Here is a 23,508-nt window from a genome sequence, read left to right on the forward strand (position 1 = left end):
AGAGCCGTGCAGGTGTCATGGCTGCCGGGGGCCTCCTGAAAGGCCCGAGGGCTGCTTTGAGAGACTGCCTTTCAAGCCATCCACGTGGGGTGGCTTCATAGGCTGCCTGTCAGAATGCAGTACGACGTACTGCTATAGCAGTACGTCATACTGCAGGAGCGATCAAAACATTGCATATTGTAGTCCCCCAGGGGGACTTAAAAGGAAAGTAAAAAAAGATCAATAAAGTTTTTTTTAATTGTAAAAAAAAAAAAGTTATAAAAGCTTGAATCACCCCCCCCCCCTTTTGCCATATCTGTAATTATAAAATCTAAATCATAAAATAAAAATACAAATTTGGTATCGCCGCATTCGTAAAAGTCCGATCTATCAAAGTAGTACATTATTTACTCCACATGGTGAACGTAGTCCGAAAAAAAAAAAAAAAGAACGCCAGAAATGCACTTTTTTAGTCACCCTGTCTCCCAGAAAAAACGTAATAAAAAGCGATCAAAAAGTCGTATGTATTCCAAATTAGTAAAACGGAAAATACAGGACATCTCACAAAAAATGACCCCTCGCTCAACCACGTTGACGGAAAAATAAAAATGTTATTGGGCGCAGAAGATGACGCAGAAAATAATTGAAAAAAATTAAATGTCTTTGAAAATAAAAAGGAGTATAGTAAAAAAAAAACTCTACAAGTTTGGTATCGTAGCAATCCTACTGACCCATAGAATAAAGTTATCATGTCGTTTTTGTTGCAGTTTGTGTGCCGTAGAAACAAGACACACTGAAAGATGACGGAATGTTGTTTTTTTTTTTTCATTTTACTCCAGATTTTTTAGAATTTTTAAAAAGTTTTTCAGTACATTATATGGTACATTAAATAGCACCATTGAAAACTACAACTTGTCCCTCAAAAAAAACAAGCCCTCATACAGCGACGTCGATGGATAAATAAAGGAGTTATGATTTTTTTAAAGGGGGGAGGAAAAAACAAAAATGAAAAAAAAAAAAGAGCCGCGTCATTAAGGGGTTAAAGTCCTGACCAGGAAGCTCTGCAGGAGAACATCTAGCAAATGTATTATTTATTTCAAGCCCTGCGTCCAGAAAGCAATGCTCTGCCGTGGAACCAGGAGGGAGCGACAGCCTGCAGGAGCGCCGCAGAACGTCAGAAGAAGTGAGTAATGATTTTTATTCATTGCTCCACTGTATTGCCGGCGTATAAGGTGACAGTTGGGGGGTCGTCTTATACGCCCCGTCGCCTTATACGCCGGTATATATTTTTATTGTAACACATTTCTGGATGAATTGCAGGGAAGGGCTTATATATTTAACCCCTTCCCGACAATTCATCCTGCGATCGCCGGCAGCCCATTGCATTCAGTGGAACCTGCTGTATTGCTGGCTCCATTGAATTCAATGGGCAAACATCGTTCTTCTCTGCCACAGCTGTTACAGCTATGGCAGAGGAGAACGATCTTTACGCTGACAGTGCGGGGGGGGGGGGCACTCTTGCCGCTATTGTGGCTTAATAGTGGGACCTGTGAACTTGAGATGCAGCCCAACATGTAGCCCCTCGCCTGCCCTATCCGTTTCTGTGTCGTTCCCATCACTTTCTTGAATTGCCCAGATTTTCACAAATGGAAACCTTAGCGAGCATCGGCGATATACAAAAATGTTCGGGTCGCCCATTGACTTCAATGGGGTTCGTTACTCGAAACGAGCCCTCGAGCATTGCGAAAATTTCGTCCCGAGTAACGAGCACCCGAGCATTTTGGTGCTCGCTCATCTCTAATGTCTACTGATACTTAGATGTGAAGCTATGGGCGAAGAGAAACTGAAACTGACTGCTTCTGTGAGGTTGTGTGCTGCCACCATGACCCGTTACCATTGCCTGCAATCTAAAGGTGGTGCCGATCACTAAAGATCCGGTTGACAATAAAGTGAGCAAAGAAAGATGTGTCCCAATTCCTGGTCAATGTTCATGCATGTTCCCAAGAATTCCAGCCTTTTCACTGTTTACCAGGCACAGAGCCATACATTTTGTAGTAGTGGTGCCTGGTGTTTCAGCTCAATCCCATTCGCTTGAATGCGACTGAACTGCGGAAAGGCAAGTGACCGTGAATGTGATGTTACAGGCTGAAGGCTCCTTCAGACGGCTGATCGGTGGGGTTGCCGGGAGTGGGCTACCCAACAATCTGATATTGATAACTTATCCTAATGATTAATATTTAAAGCCTCATGCACACAGGTGTCTGCCTCCAGATTCCGGCGGAGTCCACACAGACAGCCTCTATTGAAGTCAATGGAGGTCGTCCGACCCGCGGCCCATCTGCAGTTGACATTGCGGACAGGCCATGGATTCCGCAGGAAAAGCAGGGGTTTAAGAAATAATCTGTACTGCGCATGTCCGATGCCGAGCCTTGTGGACCATCCACGTACAGATGAAGATCAAGATAGGCAGGTACGCATGGATGCCGCTGCTGCCAGGGCCAGATTCTGCTGCGGGATTCCGCATGTGAAATCCGGCTCTGCCTTGTGTATACGGCCCAAGACATAGTTTGCCTATGCAACAGAGATTGTAAGGAAGCCTAAAGCAATTTGACACCATGATGGCTTTCCTCCTCGGTTTTCAGCTAGGGACTAGAGAATTGCAGGTAATGCATCTGCAAAGTACAGTCTTTGTAAAACAAAATCAAGCACCTAGAAGAGTGATGGCGAACCTTTTAGAGACTGAGTGCCCAAACTGCAAACCAAAACCCACTTATTTATCACAAGGTGCCAATACTTCAGGGGGCGGGGCTTATCACGACGTATAATTTTCCCTATGTCGTAAAAAGGAAAAGGCTGTTTCAAAATAGACAGGGAGGAACGCCGTGTGTTTTTTTCCTAGCCGGAGCACTGAAGCACCATTGGTGCGGATTTTGTTTTCATACTATGCCGCACTCTCCCTCGCCTCCTCTGTAGGCTTCCCGCTGACAGCACTCCCCAACTTCTGGTTCTCAGCGGCCTGTAGTAGCTACACCTGACTGGCATCACCTGACCAGGCCGCTGAGAAACAGAAGCCAGGGAGCGCTGACAGCGGGAAGTCTACTAAGGAGGTAGCACCGCATAGTATGAATTCAGCTGCAGATATGCGGCGGATATCCAGTTAAAATCTGCACCAAAAGTGTGAAGTTTGACTATTTTTTGGATGCAGAAATGCTGCATAATTTGCCACGGAAATTACCACTGCGGACATTCCGCAGCATTTCCACCAAATGTAAACATACCCTAAGTCAGCTTGAGGTATGCTGCCATGTGCAGAGTGGCCTCAGTAGTAATAGTGTTCCCTATATCAGCGCCAGTAGTAATAGTGCCCTCTATTTCAGCCCCAGTAGTCATAGTGACCCCCTATATTGGCCTCAGTAGTAATAACAACCCCCACAATAGCCTCAGTAGTAATAGTGACTCCCACAGTGGCCTCAGTAGTAATAGTGACCCCAACTGTAGCCTCAGTAGTAATAGTGAATCCCACAGTAGCTCCAGTAGTAATAGTGACCCCCACAGTAGCTCCAGTAGTAATAGTGACCCACACAGTGGCCCCAGTAGTAATAGTGACCCACACAGTGGCCCCAGTAGTAATAGTGACCCCTATATTGGCCTTAGTAGTAATAACAACCCCCACAGCAGCCTCAGTAGTAATAGTGACCCCCAGAGTGGCTTCAGTAATAATAGTGACCTTTACAGTGTTCCCAGTAGCAATAGTGACTCCCACAGAAGCCTCAGTAATAATAGTGACCACCGACAGTGGCCCCAGTAGTAATAGTGACCCCAACAGTGGCTTCAGTAGTAATAGTGACCTCTATATCAGCCTTGTAGGAATAGTATCCCCACAGTTGTTTCAGTAGTAAGTGGCCCCTATATGAACCCCAGTAGTAATAGTGACCCCTATATTGGCCCTGGTAGTATTCGTGTCCCCTCTAGTAGCCCAAGTAGTAATAGTGAAGTCTTTGAGGAGGGAATGAGAAGTTCGAATTAGAGGGGTGCGCAGTCTAGGTTCGTTAGCAGAGCAGAGATATTGTAATCACTTACAACATTACAATCACACGAAGAAAGTTTCCTTCCATTCCGACAACTCCTTCTAGGGAAGGGATTTTCTTTGACATGAGTTTATATGGGTGGAGAAAGATTGCAAATCAATTAAGTATATAAAGGTACTTTAACGATAAACAACTGTTGCTTCTGTGCTTTTATAGAAGTCCGTCCGCCTGCCTCCATTCACTATAAATAGGCAGTCGTTCAAAGATTGAACGACTCCTGTTTACTCTAAAAGAGAAGTTGCTGAGTAGTCATTTTGTTTCAAGGTACCTTTATATTGGCTGATAGTTGCCCGAATTATTGCTCAAATGAGCAATTATAGTCAATTGTTGGCTCATGAGCACACGGTCTCTCTCTCGCTCACCGCTCACCGCTCACGCCCGCCGGCCCCCTAATCTTTTCGGGCGAGCAGGCAGGTACTCGAAAATGCCCATACTCGCTCGAGTAATTTGCCTAAACGAGTACGCTCGCTCATCTCTACTACTAGCCCTTTTCATTTACTGCAAACAGGCAGTCACCTATAGGGCCATTTCGAGAGCTGAAATGGAAAGACTAAGCGTCTACTGAGCCAGTTCTCACTCAGTAGCCTGTAGAGATTTATATACACCGGATGGCAGTTAGCCATAATCCCTCATTTGAGCGATTATTTGGGAAACCATTGGTGTAAAGGTACCTTAAGGGCCCTTTTACATGGGAAGATAACCAGTTTAGGTCCCCATGATCCAGTGAGAATTTGAACGATTGTCAATAAGTCTGAATGCTACGCACTAATTGCATGACTAACAATAATTTATTCTTTCATCGTTCAGTTTATGCATGCATAAAAACTGAACGACAATTGGCCCATGTAAACAGGCAGTCATTCATCTATGAAAGACTGCCTGTTTACTGTGAATGGAGGCAAGCAGGCCGGAACAATCTCAGGCCCGCTCCACCTTCATTCACTCAGTGGGTAAGGCTGCATTCCCACGAACGTATATCAGCTCGGTTTTCACGCCGAGCCGATATACGTCATCTCTACAGGGGGGGGGGGGAGGATGGAAGAGCCAGGAGCTGTGCTCTGAGCTCCCGCCCCTTCTCTGCCTCCTCTCCGCCCCTCTGCACTATTTCCAATGGGGAGAGGCGGAACGGGGCGGGGCTAATTCTCGAAACTTAGCCTCGCCCCGTCCCACCTCCTTTCATTGCAAATAGTGCAGAGGGGTGGAGAGGAGCCAGAGAGGGGGCGGGAGCTCAGTTCCTGCTCCTGGCTCTTCCATCCTCCCCCACCTGCGCATGAGGACGACGTATATCGGCTCGGCGTGAAAACCGAGCCGATATACGTTCGTGGAAATGCAGCCTTAAAGCACAGGAGCAATCATTACTGGGGCAACCTGTTGAGCATCTATGCCTGACAAACCGTCCCGTGTAAAAGGGCCCTTAGTTACTAACATTTATTTATGGTCACGGAAAATAGACTTTTCCTTTAAATTGCAATTCCCATTTGTACTGATGGTACTGATAGTAATAATCTATTAATCATATGGCTCATCAGAACAGTTTATAATATGGAATGTAGGCAGGGAATGTATGGAATAAATGAGAGAACCTTCAGCTTCTCTACCTGATGGGAACCACATGGAAACCAGTAAGGTGAGAGGACTGGATGGGCGGAGCGTTACCAAACAAATTAAAGACAAACACAATCTGCTGTTTAAGTCAACATTCTTCCCGGTGTCAAGTCGTCTTGTAATTTGTCGATGTTTCTAAACACAAACCGTGTTACTCCCCGGTGGTTAGAATGTGAATTGCAAATCGCAAAATAATAAAACAATAAACACAATTTTTAATGATATTTTCTTTTTAGCTTTTTTTTGTTACTTTTTTTTTTTTTTAAACTCTGAAAGTGTGATTTGTGTATGTTTATATCCTAAACAACGTATCAGTGTGCTTCAAAAACGTGAATTTTATTATGTAACCACAGCTGCATGGAGGGTGGAAATATTTTCCTAACAGCTATTAATACTTGAGATCAGAGCTGGAAACCTGTTTGGGTGGATCTTATTTTGGGTTTAATAAAATGGTACGGTGGTTTCTATTACCTATTTATAAAAGTGAATTGGTTTTCTGACTGAAGGGAAAAGGAGGGGAGGTGTGTAGAGAGGGGTAGAGGGGGGAGGTAGAGGGGGGGGGGCAGGGCAATAAAAAAGAATTAGAAAACACTATCATAAATTCCCTGGAGGTGCCTTAGAGGTATACACAGATGCTGTGACTTTAGTATTGAGGCCTGGTGATTCAGCCACCATTCTCCTTGTCTCTATGTAGCGCACAGATTTCAACAGCACAGCATGACACCCAGTGGCTAAAAAAGACACTTCAAAGAGATTTTCAGTAATACATAAAAAAAATAAGGTTTACTTCATCCAGATCCCTTGCCTAAAATGTGTCTACATGTGAGTCTCTGGCTCCATTAATATAAACAGCGCAACATAGGAAAATAAACATCATGTGCATGCTGGAGCGCCGAACAAGCAAAACCCTATGTAATTAGCTTACACAATGGGATTAGATATTAAGAGTAGATGTTAATCTATTCTAAAAACAAAAAAAAGAAGAAATCAATAAAGATTAACTGCAATTTAATTATTTTTTATTTTATTTATTTTTTTATTTGCTTTTCTCCATTACGGCTCTCTTTTTTTAATGCTTCTTTCAACTTGTACATGTTAAGCTGTCAAGTCTGAAAGAGGGGGGGGGGGGGGGGGGGGGAGTCAGAGCTGTTTCTCCTTAAATTACTAGCAGAGTGAATGGTAATTGTAAGCAGATGGCCCTTTATTTGTGGGTTAAGAATAATTACCCTTAGGACGTACTAAGCCCATATCAATCAGTTTCCTTTAACAGATGACTAGGTAAAGATTTTTATTTTTTCTTTTACTTAGCAGATACTATTCATCTACACATCAACCTTTGCTTCTTATGATTTAGTATCCCAAACTTCTTTTTTTTTACCTAGTAATGCCTCCGATTGATTTTCTAACTTAGAACCTCTTAAATCATTTTATCACACTTTTTTTCTCATTCTGCTGTAATCATATAAAGTTTGTATTGTAGCACATGGTATTTCTACGGTTCTGTATTAAAGAGCCAGAGCTGCTTTAAAGGGGTTTTGACACTTTTTACTATCGACTTGGGATCGGCTGATGCTTCTCCAGACCGATGTCAGTACAGCGGGATCGCACATCCGCATCAGTGGTCATGGCTGGAAATGTAATAGCTGGCTTCATTCCCAGTGAAATCAATGGGAGTAAAGCTGTTTATTCCACTTCCTGCCCCGATTACAGCGTGGTCAGTGCCGGAAGTGTAAAAGACGGCTTCACTTGTATTGATTTCAATGCAAGTGAAAACGGCTATTACACCTCCAGCCATGACCACTGATGTGAATATCTGGCCTCACTATACTGACAGCTGGGTAGAGAATCAGGTAATCGACCAGAGGATAGGTCATTAATAGGAAAAAGTGTCTAAACCCCTTTAACCATAGGGGTGGAGGAAGGCAGAGAAATGGGGCATGGGGCCTCACTCATGACATTCCTGCACAGGGTCCACCAAGGCTTGGGCTATTTTAATGTCCTACTGACCCGACTCCATTGTTCAACCTCTCCATTACCAAGCTTTTTTGTCTTAAAGGGAACCGGTCACCTATCTAAAGCACCATAAACTAACTTATGGTGCTGTTAGGGAAGGTGACAGGGAGTTGGGTGAGAATGCACGCACCAGACTCTGAAGAGAGGCAGATTTTGATGTACCGTGCAGACTTTAGTGGTGGGCACCACAGGATCCAGGGAGCGAGTGAATAAAAAAATACATCACCCGGCTTCCTGTCACTGCCCTAACAGCATCATAAATTAGGTTATGGTACTTTGGGCTGGTGATAGATTACCTTTAAAAAAAAAAATAAAGCTTATACTTACCTAAAGTAGTGGGCCCCCCTGTGCATCTTTCCACAGACTCCATTCACTTTTGGGTCAATCAGTCATGTGTCTAATCATGTGACCACTGTCAGCAAATAGGTAATGAGACTGGTGACTGGTCACAGTGGTCATATGCTTTAACAGACCAAGTAGTCAGTGGAGGCCAGAATAGCAAAGAGACTCAATAGGTGACTATAGCTTTTTATTATTTTTTAACTTCCTCAATACATTTCAACCGTATCCTCATAGTTGAAATTGGTGCCGATGCCAAAGGGCTTGGTGCAGATGCACGATCTGCCCTATGGTTAAAGTAGCTCTACCTAGGGCATCAAAACAGATTTGGACAGAGCCATAGGCAGTGGTATGGTGCCTCCATATTACACCATATTCTCCCCTAGGGTTCATGCTTCTACCTCTACAATACAATGTGTGATAGAACGTGTTGTAATTTTTTGAATCACCCATATAACTCAATGAGAAAAAAAACTGGAGCAGTGATTTAAAGTGGTTGTCCCGCGCCGAAACGTTTTTGTTTTTTTTTCAATAGGCCCCCCGTTCGGCGCGAGACAAACCCGATGCATGTGTTAAAAAAAAAAAAAGTTTAGTACTTACCCGAATCCCCGTGCTGCGGCGACTTCTTCCTTACCTTAGCAAGATGGCCGCCGGGATCTTCACCCACGATGCATCGCGGGTTTTCTCCCATGGTGCACCGTGGGCTCTGTGCGGTCCATTGCCGATTCCAGCCTCCTGATTGGCTGGAATCGGCACACGTGACGGGGCGGAGCTACGAGGACCAGCTCTCCGGCACGAGCGGCCCCATTCACCAGGGAGAAGACCGGACTGCGCAAGCGCGTCTAATCGGGCGATTAGACGCTGAAATTAGATGGCACCATGGAGACGAGGACGCTAGCAACGGAACAGGTAAGTGAATAACTTCTGTATGGCTCATAATTAATGCACGATGTACATTACAAAGTGCATTAATATGGCCATACAGAAGTGCTGAACCCCACTTGCTTTCGCGGGACAACCCCTTTAACTATAGTGGGTGTAGAGGGTGCGGTGACTCCTGAGCCCTGGAACTTTTGGGGGCCCATAAGATCTCTCTACTCTACATGAGGAGATCAGTATTATAAATGAAATGTTATAGTTGCGGGGCCCTGTTAGAGATTTTGCAATGGAGTCCAGCAGCTTCACGTTGCACCTTTTAATTGGAGGCCTGCGATATGTAGGTACAATGTAGGACTATAGATTTTTATGGGTGTCATGTTGTGAATCTGTTCAACTAAGAGCTTTCAAACATCCATGTACAAAAGCCCTAAAACATCGTCCTCGAAGGACCAACGTTTTGCACCGTATACGTTTGTTTGTGGGCATTTAAAGCTCATGCTACAAAACACAGTGTCCAAAGCAGACTGTGATAAAAGCAGCATGTCCCAATCACCCAAAAATTACCATATATATATATAGTGGAATTAATTTATTCATATTTACTAACAGCGTTCTTCTGGCCACTGGTGAAATCCTGCATGTCACACTATGTGGCCTGCACTGGGCCTGCATAAAGCTGCTTTTAGGTGTAACGATTGTCGTTCCAAGAAATCGTTAAAACGAACAAAAGTGAGCAAGAATCGTTCGGTCTAAACGTGCGTCAACGAGTGAACGACAAACGAGAATATTTTGCCTTTCATTCATTTCATCCAGGCATAAAAACCACCATTGGCTCATTCACTTATCGTTCAGTTTAAAGAGCAATCGTTCGGTCGTTAAATTATACAGCGGTTGTGAAAGACTGAACGATTCTTGTTCTAAACAGGCTGTACGAGTGCAAACGAATTAGCGGTGACGTTACGCTCTCGTTCAAACAAGAATTGGCTCGTCTAGAATGACCATTACACATCCTTAAGGCCTCATGTCCACAGGCTTAAAATCTGCAGCGTTTTTCCTGCACGCGGATCCGCGCCCCATAGGGATGCATTAGACACCCGCAGGTAGTTAAATAACTGCGGATGTCATTTCTCCTGTCAGGCGCAAATCCGCGTGCGGGAAAAAAATGGACATGCTCCATTTTAGTGCGGCTCTCCCGCGGGGAAGGCTCCCGCAGGCTTCTATTGGAGCCTATAGAAGCCGTCCGGATCCGGGGAAGACCCATACCAGAATTAAACTCACCTGCTCCGGACGATGCGGTTGTTCCCTTCTTCGGAGCCGGATCTTCTTTCTTCGGCCCGGCGGGTGTGCCCAGCGCATGCGCGCGGCACGCCGCCGGCGTGCCGAGCAAATCTGCCAGGCCAAAGAAAGAAGATCCGGCCGCGAAGGAAGGAAGATCCGCATCGTCCGGAGCAGGTGAGTTTATTCTGATTTTTAAGCCTCATGTCCGCGGGGCAGGAGGGACCCCCTACAGATTCTACATGAAGAATCCGCGGTGGGCCTGATTTTCCCCGTGGACATAATCTCTGTAAATCCAGCCCCCTACTAAAATAATAAGCATATACTCACCTCTCCCTGCTCCCGTTGTATACCACGGCGCTTCTCGGTCCTCCACACCTCTGTTTGTGTAATGGCTTCAGTCCTGCCCAACTTAAGGTGATGTCACAAGCACTGCAGCCAATAACTGAGCTCAGCAATCAAGCGCTGAGGTCTGCTATTGGCTGCAGCGTCTGGGATATCCCAGAAGCAGGCTAGGGAAGCCTGTAAACATGATGTCAGAGGAGAGATCAGGAGCAGAGCTGTGAGACACAGTGGGAGCGGGGAGAAGGGATCATATGTTTGTCATTTTACTGCACGGGGGGGGGGGGGGGCTGGATTTACAAAAACTGTACAACTCAGAAAACCTCTTCAAGTAAAATACATCATATATAGTGTTTTTTATTGTCAGATCCTGGGGTGCACAAGGCATCTAATAGCTCCACTTGCCTCTATGGAGGTAAGGCCCATTCATATAGGCAAATTTGCCAGAACGTCCGTTTTAGCGATGATCAGCTCATCTGAATGTGCAAACGATCAGATGACAAATGAGCAAATGCTCATTCATCGGCTAATCTGCTCATTTATGCAAGCATCAAAATTCTCTCTGGCTGACTACACATCTAGCCGTATAAACAGAAATATGCAGGCGACCAATAATAGATCTATTAGGCTAGGGTCACACAGGGTGGATTTGTTGCGGTTTTGCTGCGGTTTTTCCGTTGCGGTTGTGACGCAGAAGAACTGCTTCTGCGGCAAAACCGCTTCAAAGGTTAATTTGGGCTTGCGGATTTTGCTGCGGATTTTCGTGCAGAAAAATCCGCAAGCGTTTTTTTCCGCAGCGCTTTTTTACTTTTGTCGCGTATTTGGTGCGGTTTTGGCTGCGTCCATAGAGGTCTATGGACAAAAAAGCGCTGCGGAAACGACCAAAGAATGAACATGCTGCATCTTTTAAAACCGCGCCGCAGTTGCATTTCCGCACTGCGGCTGTGCGGAAAAAATCCGCCCTGTGAGAACAGCTTTTTGGCAAATCTCATTTGTGCTGCATTACACTGCAAACGCAGCGGTTTTGCCGCAGTGCGGATATGCAACGGCAATCCGCGGCAAATCAGCCCTGTGTGACCCCAGCCTTAGGATGAACAATTGTACTAACAATCGTTCTTCCCCATAAAGATGATCATCTGCTGTGTGTGAACAAGCACTGATCGCTATGCTTCGTCAATCGACGCTCGTTACAGCGGGCCCATTTTCAGGCCTTTAGGCTGCCCATTCAAAACATAGTCATCAGCCGAACACTTGTTGAATAGACAGCTGTTTCTTTTGATCCCTCTATACACATATATGCACTTGGCTGAGTGTGCATGTGTCTCGTACATAGAGTGGAGAGAAAGCCTTTAGCACCAGCTTATCTCCCTAATACAGGAAGATATGACAGCTGAAATCCAATTGCATGATCCTTACATCCCCCAACAAGTGCAATCGGGTAGGAGTCGGGTAGCCACCATAAGCATTAGATGATAGTCTGATTCTGCCAACATTGGCAGGTTTGGCCGACCTATAGCTAAAATGTATGGCCAGCTGTAGCAAACTTGCTTGGCCAAGAAAATTAGAGGCATTAGCCATTTTAATTATCAGCCAAAAGATAATTATCAGTCAACTATTATTTTATGTAATTATTTTATTATTTTAGTTGCACAACAGACATTCTTTTGGCTGATACAACCAATAAACCAAAGTGACATAACAGTGTCTTGTATTTGGCTATCTGATGAGTTGTGAAGACCAATTTAACTGGGTCTATCGTAGACAAGTCCACCAATGTCTATATTCTTATGATGTGTCATTGCTTTTTCACAATAGTTATTTCTGTGGCCAGTGTACTGAAATTCAGGGCTAGAATAGATTGTTATCTCAAAGGAACCTGTCAACTTGAAAAAAGAGTGCAATCTGCAGGCAGCATGTTGTAGAGCAGGAGGAGCCGAGTAGATTAACATACGTAGGCAAAGATTCTGTCTCACTTGTAATTTGTTGTATGGAGTCCAGTGGGGGGTCCTTTTTAGCCTTTTCTGTATAGCTGTGCATAGAGAAATAACCGCCAATCACTGACAGGACCGCCCACTGGACTCCTGAGAACAGGAATGTCCATTACTAGTCATACTAAATCTTTTCCCCTAAAGCTATATATTAGTGTTGTCGACTCCCCCGCTCTATAACATAATGCCTACAGACCAGACATCATATTCAGCGTGACCAGTTTCTCGATTAGATTATTATTAATAATACACATAGTAGCCTACATAGAAGGAAGGGAGTCCAATGGTAATGTTTAAGAAAAGCTCCCATTATAATTCTGGATTTTGTCACCCAGTGACGGAAAGGTTTTAGATTTTTTTAACACCCCATGTAGAACTACTGAGCTAAATATTGTATCACCTTGTTTGCCAACAATATAGTTTCTCCGGAGAGCGACACCAAAGGGAATGGAACCATTCAAAGGTGTAGCTAGTCTTTCCCTCACCTGGGGGCAAAAATAATCACTTTGTTGCCGTAGGGCTGATTGTAAACACCCTGCCAAACCAAAATGGCTTGTTTCTGCCTCCCAGGTACTTCACCTACCCAACTAGATTGTATCCCTGCAACTAAACAAGACAGAGGCCAATAGCAGCTGAGTGTTCAGCCTCTGTTGCGTGTAAACTCAATTGACTCTGGCGTGACCGAATACAAAAAACCCCTATGTGTATGTGTGCACACATATATAATTTTTTTAATGAGTGTGTATATATATATATATATATATATATATATATATACACACACATATACATATAAATATACATTTATTACTGCTTTACCTTTATTTTAATGTATGTATATATATATATATATATATATATATATATAGTGTGTTGTCTACTTTCTCCAAGCTGAGCCTCCTACACCTGAAGAAGTGACAAACAGGCTGCAAACTGACACCGCCTGCAAGTATTCCTTGCAGAAAACAATTACGGAATCCAAACCCCGAGGCTGTCTTCCTTTCCACAGATATGAAGCTACAAAATTAGAGCACTTGATTTTCTGCCCCCACTGTAGTAGCTCCCTGAGAATATACGCACAATGCAGCCTCCATTAAAATGTGGAGTTGTTTGCAAGGTATGCCAGATAATAAAGAATGTCTAGCATTTCCCATCCATCTCTCCTCAGTGCATGGTTCCAGTCCTGTGTGGAGGAAGCAGACACAGAGCTGTCTGCTGGGGGGGGGGAGGGGAAGAATGGTATTGATGGATGTTGTCTAACCACCTCCTGCGCCTGCTATAGGCACCACAAGCGGAAAGCCCTGAGGGTGCAGGCATTTGCTAAGGACCTTTTTTTTTTTTTCTTTCTCCCAGCAAATCTTCATTTGGTTTCTTTGTAGACAGATGCTACGTTTTATTGTGGCCGTCCAATAATGCTCTTTAGACCATCTGACCAGTGCAGGGGCTATCTCTCTCGCCTGCTGTTGGTCTAGTTGGGGCTTGCCAGAACTACTATTCATGAACAGATGCACAGTAATCCTTTTTTTTTTTTTTTTTAAACCATGAATAGAGAGACAGAAAGGGGGGAAAAAAGTCACATGTTCCAATGTTATTCTTACAATGTCTCCAGCTGAAGATTTCAACGGATCCAAAATATATGATATGCATAATATTATATAATGGTGTTTCAAGAAATCAACTCAGCGCTGAGGCTCATATGTGCAGGGTTATAAGTAAGCGATGACATACTGTTAAGGGATTAGATTCCCATCCCAAGCTTATTATTCCTTGCCAACATACAATGATGTAATCTCTCCTGTTACAGAAGCAGCAGTCATAGCATCATTACATGTGTCTGCTCCTTTCTTTGATAGTTACACGCTCAAAGAGGGCAGTAATAGACTGAGAGGGGTAGATTTAGCAGCATTCTTACATCTGGGGTGACATTATATATATATATATATATATATATATATATATAAATATATACATACATGCATAAATAAGAGAGTCTCGGTACTAATATATATATTATTGTGCAAAAGTTGTAGGCAGGTGTGGAAAAAAAATGCTACAAAGTACAATTCTTGGTTTTTCAAAAATAGAAGGCTTCCAATTTCTCATGCAGCAGAACAACAACCCCGATCATACAGACAGTATCATTAAGAACTATCTTTAGGGTAAAGAAGAACAAGGAGTCTTGGAAGTGATGATATGCCCCCCCACACACCCCCCAGAGCCCTGATCTCATCATCACCCAGTCTGTTTGGGATTACATGGGAGAGACAGAAGGATTTGAGCAAGCTACATCCACATAAATTCTCTCAAGATGTCTGGAATAACCTCCCTGCTGAGTTCCTTCAAAAACGGTGTGCAAGTGTACCTAGAAGAATTGATGCTGTTTTGAAGACAACGGGTAGTCACGTCCAATATTGATTTGATTTACATTTCTCTTTGGCTAAAAGGACAAAAATAAATAAACTCTTTAACATTTCTATTTTTGAAAGCATTCTTACTTTGCAGCGTTTTTTTTTTCCACACCTGCCTAAATAAAACATTTGCCCAGTACTGTATCTATATATGGAGAAAGAGAGAATCTATAACCTAGAGGACTAAAAAAGGGGGCAAATATTTCCCTGGGCTTTGTCAGTGTCCCACTGAACACTACACTCAGTACCTTCTGGCTGATAACAGGAAACAATAGATTGCATTCAACTGAGATAAGACAGACCTTTAGGTTAGGTCACCAGGGTAAATGGATCCCCTTCCATAGTGACTGGCGTCTTTTAAATACATTCATTGTATGGTGTTACACACAAGTCCAGCCAGCCAAGAGTCGGTTTTCTACAGTGCACTAGACCATCACCCCCCTCCCTCCTCCATGTATGTAAATAATTAAAGCCCTTCATCACACTAAATATTCCAAGACCTGGTCTATGTATTTCAATAGCAGCTGCAGATGTAGTCTGAGGTTCATGGATCTGTGCAGACAGAGAAATAATGCAGATGTGTAGAGAATGGAGAGGTGGGGGTTACAGCACAAGTCAGGATACCTCCACTGACTGCATACAAAGCACTGAGCAGTGTCATGTTACTGAAGCATGAACCCAGGGTCTGGAGTCTTATCACTTAGGCACGCCCAACACCCCCCTCCTCCTCCTCCTGCTGCCATGCATGTCTCTCCAGTATGCTCCTATACCTTCAAGGCGGGCATGTTTGCATGTTCTTTAGTACATGTATGTGTGTGTGATTTATATATTATATATGCATATATGGGTGTGTGAATTTTTTTTAACATATATTATACACATGGGTGTGTGTTTATATATACACATAGGTGTGCGATTTATAGGATAGATTATATATATATATATATATACAGACACACACATTGACTGTGTCTAGCAAGCTCTGGATTATACAAAGTTGCAATTAAATGAAAGATGCAATAATACATAACAATAACAAAAAAAAAGCAACAATCAATAATATTAGTATTAGGTGTCCAAATATGTATATTTTATGTGGCAACATACATTACTAGAAGCATGCTCTAAACCAGACTTACCCCTTTCCCTTATACAGATCATGCAATATCATATATAACCCAACAATATAAATCACCCCCAAATGTAGACTAATTCACCTAAATAAATCTGAAATCTGCCCTCCTCCCCAATACAATCCTCCCTCCCCCCACATCTGCAAAAGCATAGAGAATAGGACATGCATGTGGCTGAACATGCTAGTGCAAGCAGTCACACCCCCCACCCTCTACAGAGCGTGCACATGGGGACTGACATGATGTCACCCTTTAGCACAATAAATCCTACATATTAACCTCATTTTAGTGCATAGCAGGTAATAAAAAGACTGCACAGATGTGGAAGCATGCAGCTCCCTTAAACAAAAGCATGCATGCTCTTTGGAGAGATCTGCATACATAATATCGAAGATCTTCCCTTATAGAATCATGCAATGTCACCCCCTGCACTTGGAGAATAATGCCATGCAATGCCACCCTTAAGATCTGAACTGCCCCTCATTCATTTTTTAACAAATGCTGCACAGTATATACATATAGGACTTTCGCTGCATCCATTAGGGGAAGTATATAGCCAGGGACGCTCCGTCACACCCCCTTCCAATACAACATGCAATGGGGAAAGGTTGGAATATACAGAAGCAGTAGATGTTTGCAGCAAATTCAAAACTGACCCCCAGTTCAGCTCATCATGCACCTTCAAAAAAAATACAACATTGCACATGAATTGGATACAATTAAAGAAAATGCATGAATTCAGCACTCACCCCTCCCCCACCACTCATCCCCCTCCAAACACACTGACACCACAAGCAATTTCTATCAGTTCCAGCTGATTTATTAAAATCATCAAGATACAGACTTTCAGCATTTTAGGGGGGAAAACAGGCAATGATGTCGAGACAGTGCACAAGTCTGTTTTTCCATCATTTGCTATAAAATATGCAGATGGTCTGTATTAATGTTTCGAATTATATTGCACATTTTAGAAACCTTTTAGTATGTGCCTTTTAAAAAAAAATTTTAGTTTTTTTTTAATTTTTTTTTTTTTTTACTGCTTAAAAATCCAGCATCCAGTTTCATAACTTTCTATCAGGCCCCATCCACATATCACAGCATATGATATACATAGAATCCTACTATATTACAGTACATATACAATCTTCAAGCTAACAGCTCTGAGGTCTAGGTCACCATTTCAATAAATCTTTACCTACAAATATCGGACAAATCTGAACTATAGCTGTACAAAAAAAAAGTGTTTTTTTTTTTTAAATCACAAGGCCTTATTCTTATCACTTTTTTTTTTTAGATGCAAGGATTATTTTTTTTTTTTTCTTCCATTTTAATCCTTTCGATCAGGACATCATTTTAATCAACATTTTACTTGCATGCTAAAAACAGATAAAAAAAACAAAAACATAGGAAGTGCCTGAATGTCTCACTGAAAACGACAACAACAAAAAAAAAAGTAAAAAAAAAAAAATATGACAGCAGGAATGTTCCCTTTTCTTTGAACTGTACAAAAATACGCCTGAAAATATTTTAATTTTTAAAAAAGACTGAGGTCTGTCATGTATCAAAAAACGTTTCAATACCTTATTTTATTTTTTTGTGTTTTGTACTGAGGTCTGGGTTGTCTGAAATTCAAGGAGGTATTAAAGGGAACAAGGTAGAAAAAAAGTTGGCAATTAAAATCACATTGTGAAACCATATACATTATTTTTTTTTTTTGTTGATTTTTTTTTTTTTTTTCATTGATCTGAGAAAAAAGTAAAAACTCCTGATTGATATCATCAGTTCACAGTTAGGTTGTCCTGTTTGTTTTTTTTCTTTTTTATGTGTGTGTGTTTTTAAGTTTTGTTTTTCAGCTCCCTGCAGCTTTAAAAAATCAGATGCATAGAAGAATCAGTTTTCTCCCTCCAAAAAAAAAAAAAAAAAAAAGGTTTTTGCAAATAAGTCAGTCATTTTTGTATGTTTTTTTTTTTCAAATTTGAAATGTGAATAGTAAAAAAAAAAAAAATAATAAAATACACAAATGACCCCCTTGAGAATCAGCTCAGCTGCCAAGAAATATACATTTCTACACAACATTTTCCAGACCGTTGATCATCATCAAGGCAATAAAAAGAAACCCAAACATTTTTTGTCTCCTTCTTCTTGTTCTCCTCCTTCTTCACAAATCTTTACAGTGAACAGCCAGAAATCACAGGCAAGGGGGGGTGTAAATTAAAGTAACCCCCATCATGTCTTTAAAAAGGTCCCATTTTCTTCTGTCTTTTCAAACCTCCCCTCCCGCACCAAAAATATTAATACAAAAAAATTACAAAAATAAAAAAAACAAAAAAAAAAAAAAAATGAAAAAAAATAAACAAAATCAGTAGGTAAAGACCAAGTCTGAAAAGTTGGCTTCCAACCAGTCTCCTGCAATCATCTCGCTGAGTTCTGGGGTGCAGTAATCTGGGAATTCAAAGTGGGAACCAAGACTTCCCTCACTGCTGCAAGAATCTAAGTCTTTGTCCACTAAGGAGAGCGAAAGGTTTCCTGAATTGCAGTTGCCCAACTCGGTGGCCTGAGGGTTTTGTGAGAAGTTTAAGCTCAGATCAAACAGGAGATCATCTTTGTCATTGGAGGAGGAGGAGGATGAGGTAGTAGTAGAAGACACAATGCGGGATGGAGCCAGGGTGACGGTGGGTTGTGCTGTGCTGGGTTTGGTGATGTTTTTGAAGTTGTAGTAGAGTCTACTGTTGGTGGCGGCGGTGTGGTTGGCATTGAGGCTGGTGGCATGGCTCACCTCCTCATACATGCTGGCACCTTCTGTAGACTCTGCTGAGGAGCTCAAGGTAGGACTAGCCGGCACTTTGGCTACATTGTATTGTCTCAGTTGGTCATCGTCTTCTTCTTGCTTTATCCTTATCTGGAGCTCATCCTCTTCTTCCTCCTCCTCATCATCATCCTCATCCATGAAGACACACTTAACAGCCTTGTTCACCTTGAGATTGCCAAACACATAGTCCTCCATCCCAGAGTATTCCTGTGGGGACTTGGCCCCGGGTTTGCTGGTTTTCAGCTTAGAGGGACATTTTTTGGAGGTGCTGGTGGAAGAGTTTTTGCTGCTCTTGATGCCACCATTGCCACCACTGGGGCTTTTCTCTGGAGATTGCCCCAAGGCTTGCTTGGCAGATGCCTCCAGCTTGGGTTTTTTCCTGGGTCTGTACTTATAGTCAGGGTAGTCAGCCATGTGTTTGAGCCGGAGTCTCTCCGCCTCCCTGATGAAGGGGATCTTCTCGCTGTCATTGAGCATTTTCCAGCGCTTGCCCAGCCTCTTGGAGATCTCAGCGTTGTGCATGTCCGGGGATTGCTCCATGATCTTTCTCCTTTCAATCTTGGACCATACCATAAATGCATTCATAGGGCGCTTGATGTGGCCAGTAGCCGTTTTGCACCAGTCCGGGTCACTTTCATCAAGGGCTACGGGGCTGCCAGCCATGAATTCTCCCTCCTCGGTGTCTGTGGGGTGGCTGCTGTCCAGGTCCAGGCTGTCTACTTGCTGCACCATGGTGATGCCGCCTGCAATGCTCCTTCTGCTCAACTTCCCACCGTACTAGTTATTAGAGCTAGTCGTGGGCATGACGTCACTGAGGCAAGCGCCAATCGTAGCGCGCTGGCACGCCCTCCCGTCCTTGCCCCCTTTCCCCCATTGGACGGTAAATCTCCCAAATGGGCGTGGCTAACCTAACCGCTGGAGAGCGTCTGATTGGGATTAACGCTCTGCACGCCGGCTTGGACCAGAGTGGCGGCATCATCACGTCTCCCCTTCTATAGGCGCTGCTCGTTAGAGCTATACATATGCATTACGTCACCTCTGGACGGACCAATCGTTAGCAAAGCCTGCCCTCCTCTCGCCTTTAGGGTCCAAGGGTGGGCGTGTCCGATATAGAGTAAGCGCTGGGGAGCGTTAATTAACCCTCTCCGCGCTGCTTGGACCGTTGTCAGGTCAGCAGTAGCAGCAGCTCTGGCAGTTCATATAAAGGCTGTCAGGCGGGATAATTCGCTTTCCCGGCTCTACGTGGGAGATTAGGAGCCGTTAGGATGCGATAACGGCTGGGAGCTTGTCTGAATGAAAAAAAAAAAACGGTTTTTGTTGCCCTTAGCAACCAATCAGAGCGCAGCTTTCGTTTCCTATTCCCCTGCTATTGGGAAAAATGAAAGCTGCGCTCTGATTGGTTGCTAAGGGCAACAGCTGTAGTAAATCCGTTAATGTGCAGAAGCTGCAGAGCATCAGCCTGGAGAGTAAGGGAAATCACAGCCTGCTGCTTGTAGCTGTATCTGCTGGGGAGTGCAGCAGCCATCACAGCCTGCAGGGGGAGTCCAACCTATTGGGGTCTGTGGGCCATATGGGAAGACGAACAGTTATCTTGGGCTGCTCATTAAATATACAAACACTGATGATGCAGGGCGACATCCTCCACACAACCCCCATCATCCTCCACACAACCCCCATCATCCTCCACACAACCCCCATCATCCTCCATAATGCTCCACACAACCCACGTCATTATCCATAATGCTCCACACAACCCACGTCATCCTCCACACAACCCCTATCATCCTCCACACAACAACCATCATCCTGCACACAACCCCTGTCATCCTCTACACAACCCCCATCATCCTCCACACAACCCCTGTCATCCTCCACACAACCCACGTCATCCTCCACACAACCCACGTCATCCTCCACACAACCCACGTCATCCACACAACCCCTGTCATCCTCTACACAACCCCCATCATCCTCCATAATGCACCACACAACCCCAATCATCCTCCATCATGCTACAAACAACCCCCATCATCCTCCACACAACCCCCATCATCCTGCACAAAACCCCTGTCATCCTCTACACAACCCCCATCATCCTCCATAATGCTCCACACAACCCCAATCATCCTCCATCATGCTACAAACAACCCCCATCATCCTCCACACAACCACCATCATCCTGCACACAACCCCTGTCATCCTCCACACAACCCCCATCATCCTCCATAATGCTCCACACAACCCCAATCATCCTCCATAATGCTACAAACAACCCCATCAACTTCCACACAACCCCCATCATCCTCCACAATGCTCGACACAACCACCATCATCCACCACACAACCCCAATCATCCTCCATAATGCTCCACACAACCCCCACCATCCTCCATAATGCTCCACACAACCCCCACCATCCTCCATAATGCTCCACACAACCCCCATCATCCTCCATAATGCTCCACACAACCCCCACCATCCTCCATAATGCTCCACACAACCCCCACCATCCTCCATAATGCTCCACACAACCCCTATCATCCTCCATAATGCTCCACACAACCCCCATCATCCTCCACAGTCCTTCACCCAACCCCCATCATCCTCCATAATGCTCCACACAACCCCCATCATCCTCCACAATGCTCGACACAACCACCATCATCCACCACACAACCCCCACCATCCTGCATAATGCTCCACACAACCCCCACCATCCTCCATAATGCTCCACACAACCCCCACCATCCTCCATAATGCTCCACACAACCCCTATCATCCTCCATAATGCTCCACACAACCCCCATCATCCTCCACAGTCCTTCACCCAACCCCCATCATCCTCCATAATGCTCCACACAACCCCCATCATCCTCCACAATGCTCGACACAACCACCATCATCCACCACACAACCCCCACCATCCTGCATAATGCTCCACACAACCCCCACCATCCTCCATAATGCTCCACACAAGCCCTATCATCCTCCATAATGCTCCACACAACCCCCATCATCCTCCACAGTCCTTCACCAACCCCCATCATCCTCCACAATGCTCGACACAACCACCATCATCCACCACACAACCCCCACCATCCTCCATAATGCTCCACACAACCCCCACCATCCTCCATAATGCTCCACACAAGCCCTATCATCCTCCATAATGCTCCACACAACCCCCATCATCCTCCACAGTCCTTCACCCAACCCCCACCTTCCTCCATAATGCTCCACACAACCCCAATCATCCTCCATAATGCTACAAACAACCCCCATCAACTTCCACACAACCTTCATCATCCTCCACAATGCTCGACACAACCACCATCATCCTCCACACAACCCCCACCATCCTCCATAATGCTTCACACAACCCCTATCATCCTCCATAATGCTCCACACAACCCTCATCACCCTCCACAGTCCTTCACCCAACCCCCATCATCCTCCATAATGCTCCACACAACCCCTATCATCCTCCACAATGCTGCACACAACCCTCATCATCCTCCACAGTCCTTCACCCAACCCCTACCTTTCTCCATAATGCTCCACACAACCCCAATCATCCTCCATAATGCTACAAACAACCCCCATCAACTTCCACACAACCTTCATCATCCTCCACAATGCTCGACACAACCACCATCATCCTCCACACAACCCCCACCATCCTCCATAATGCTCCACACAACCCCTATCATCCTCCATAATGCTCCACACAACCCCCATCATCCTCCACAGTCCTTCACCCAACTCCCATCATCCTCCACAGTCCTTCACCCAACACCCATCATCCTTCATAATGCTCCACACAACCCCCATCATCCTCCACAGTCCTTCACCCAACCCCCATCATCCCCCACAGTCCTTCACCCAACCCCCATCATCCCCCACAGTCCTTCACCCAACACCCATCATCCTTCATAATGCTCCACACAGCTACCATCCTCCTCCGTAATTCGCTCCACACCATTTTTCACCCGTTTGCATTGCTCCTATGGTGTTCCCCGTGTGTCATCCGATAACAATAAGGCCAGAAGTTGCATCTGATAATACATTGAAGCATTGCTGCCTGTCCCATTATTGGCGGTTCCCATAAGGAATCCCACATCATCTCCTATGGGATCTTTTATCCCATCACTCCTGGATGCCTTATGATTTGCGAGGGCAATGGGATTTTTTACCATTGAAAACATGAAAATCGCAACTACATGGATGCGATACGTTTTTTTTTAACCAACACCACATCACGCTCGCATCTAGAATCACATGCGATATCACTCTGCTTTTCCCGGACCGCGTGAATGCACCCTGGGGCCTCTTACACATGAGCGTTATTTTGACCATAAGTAGGCATGTAAAAAAAAAAAAATGGCATGCAGTAGAACCAATTGTTTCCTATGGATTCCTTCAGACAAACAATTTTTGGACGTACCTCAAAAAATCAGACCGCAAAAGATGGGACATAAGCGCGTTATTTTAATGCCAAAATTTATTTGTGCGCTAAAAGGGCAAGACCTAGCTGTGGACCGCAAAACGCACTAGGACTCATAGACTTCTATGGGAGCTGCCTGAAAAAGGGAGGGGGAGGGAGTTTAACAGCGGCTAGCACCGCTAAACACTGACAGCTGCCTGTAGTGGG

The 23,508-nt window shown here is 44.3% G+C and overlaps 1 protein-coding gene across 1 annotated transcript; it reads right to left on the reverse strand.

The window, feature by feature from the left end:
• Positions 1-16,847: 16,847 nt before the first annotated feature.
• On the reverse strand, positions 16,848-19,626 carry SOX11 (SRY-box transcription factor 11). Its single transcript, XM_066597615.1, has one exon. The coding sequence runs from the start codon at positions 19,588-19,590 to the stop codon at positions 18,409-18,411; it is 1,182 nt and encodes a 393-aa protein (XP_066453712.1). The 5' UTR covers positions 19,591-19,626; the 3' UTR covers positions 16,848-18,408.
• Between the last annotated feature and the right edge of the window lie 3,882 nt (positions 19,627-23,508).

Source organism: Eleutherodactylus coqui, chromosome 1 (genome assembly GCF_035609145.1).
Source record: "Eleutherodactylus coqui strain aEleCoq1 chromosome 1, aEleCoq1.hap1, whole genome shotgun sequence".
Taxonomy (NCBI): Eukaryota; Metazoa; Chordata; class Amphibia; order Anura; family Eleutherodactylidae; genus Eleutherodactylus; species Eleutherodactylus coqui.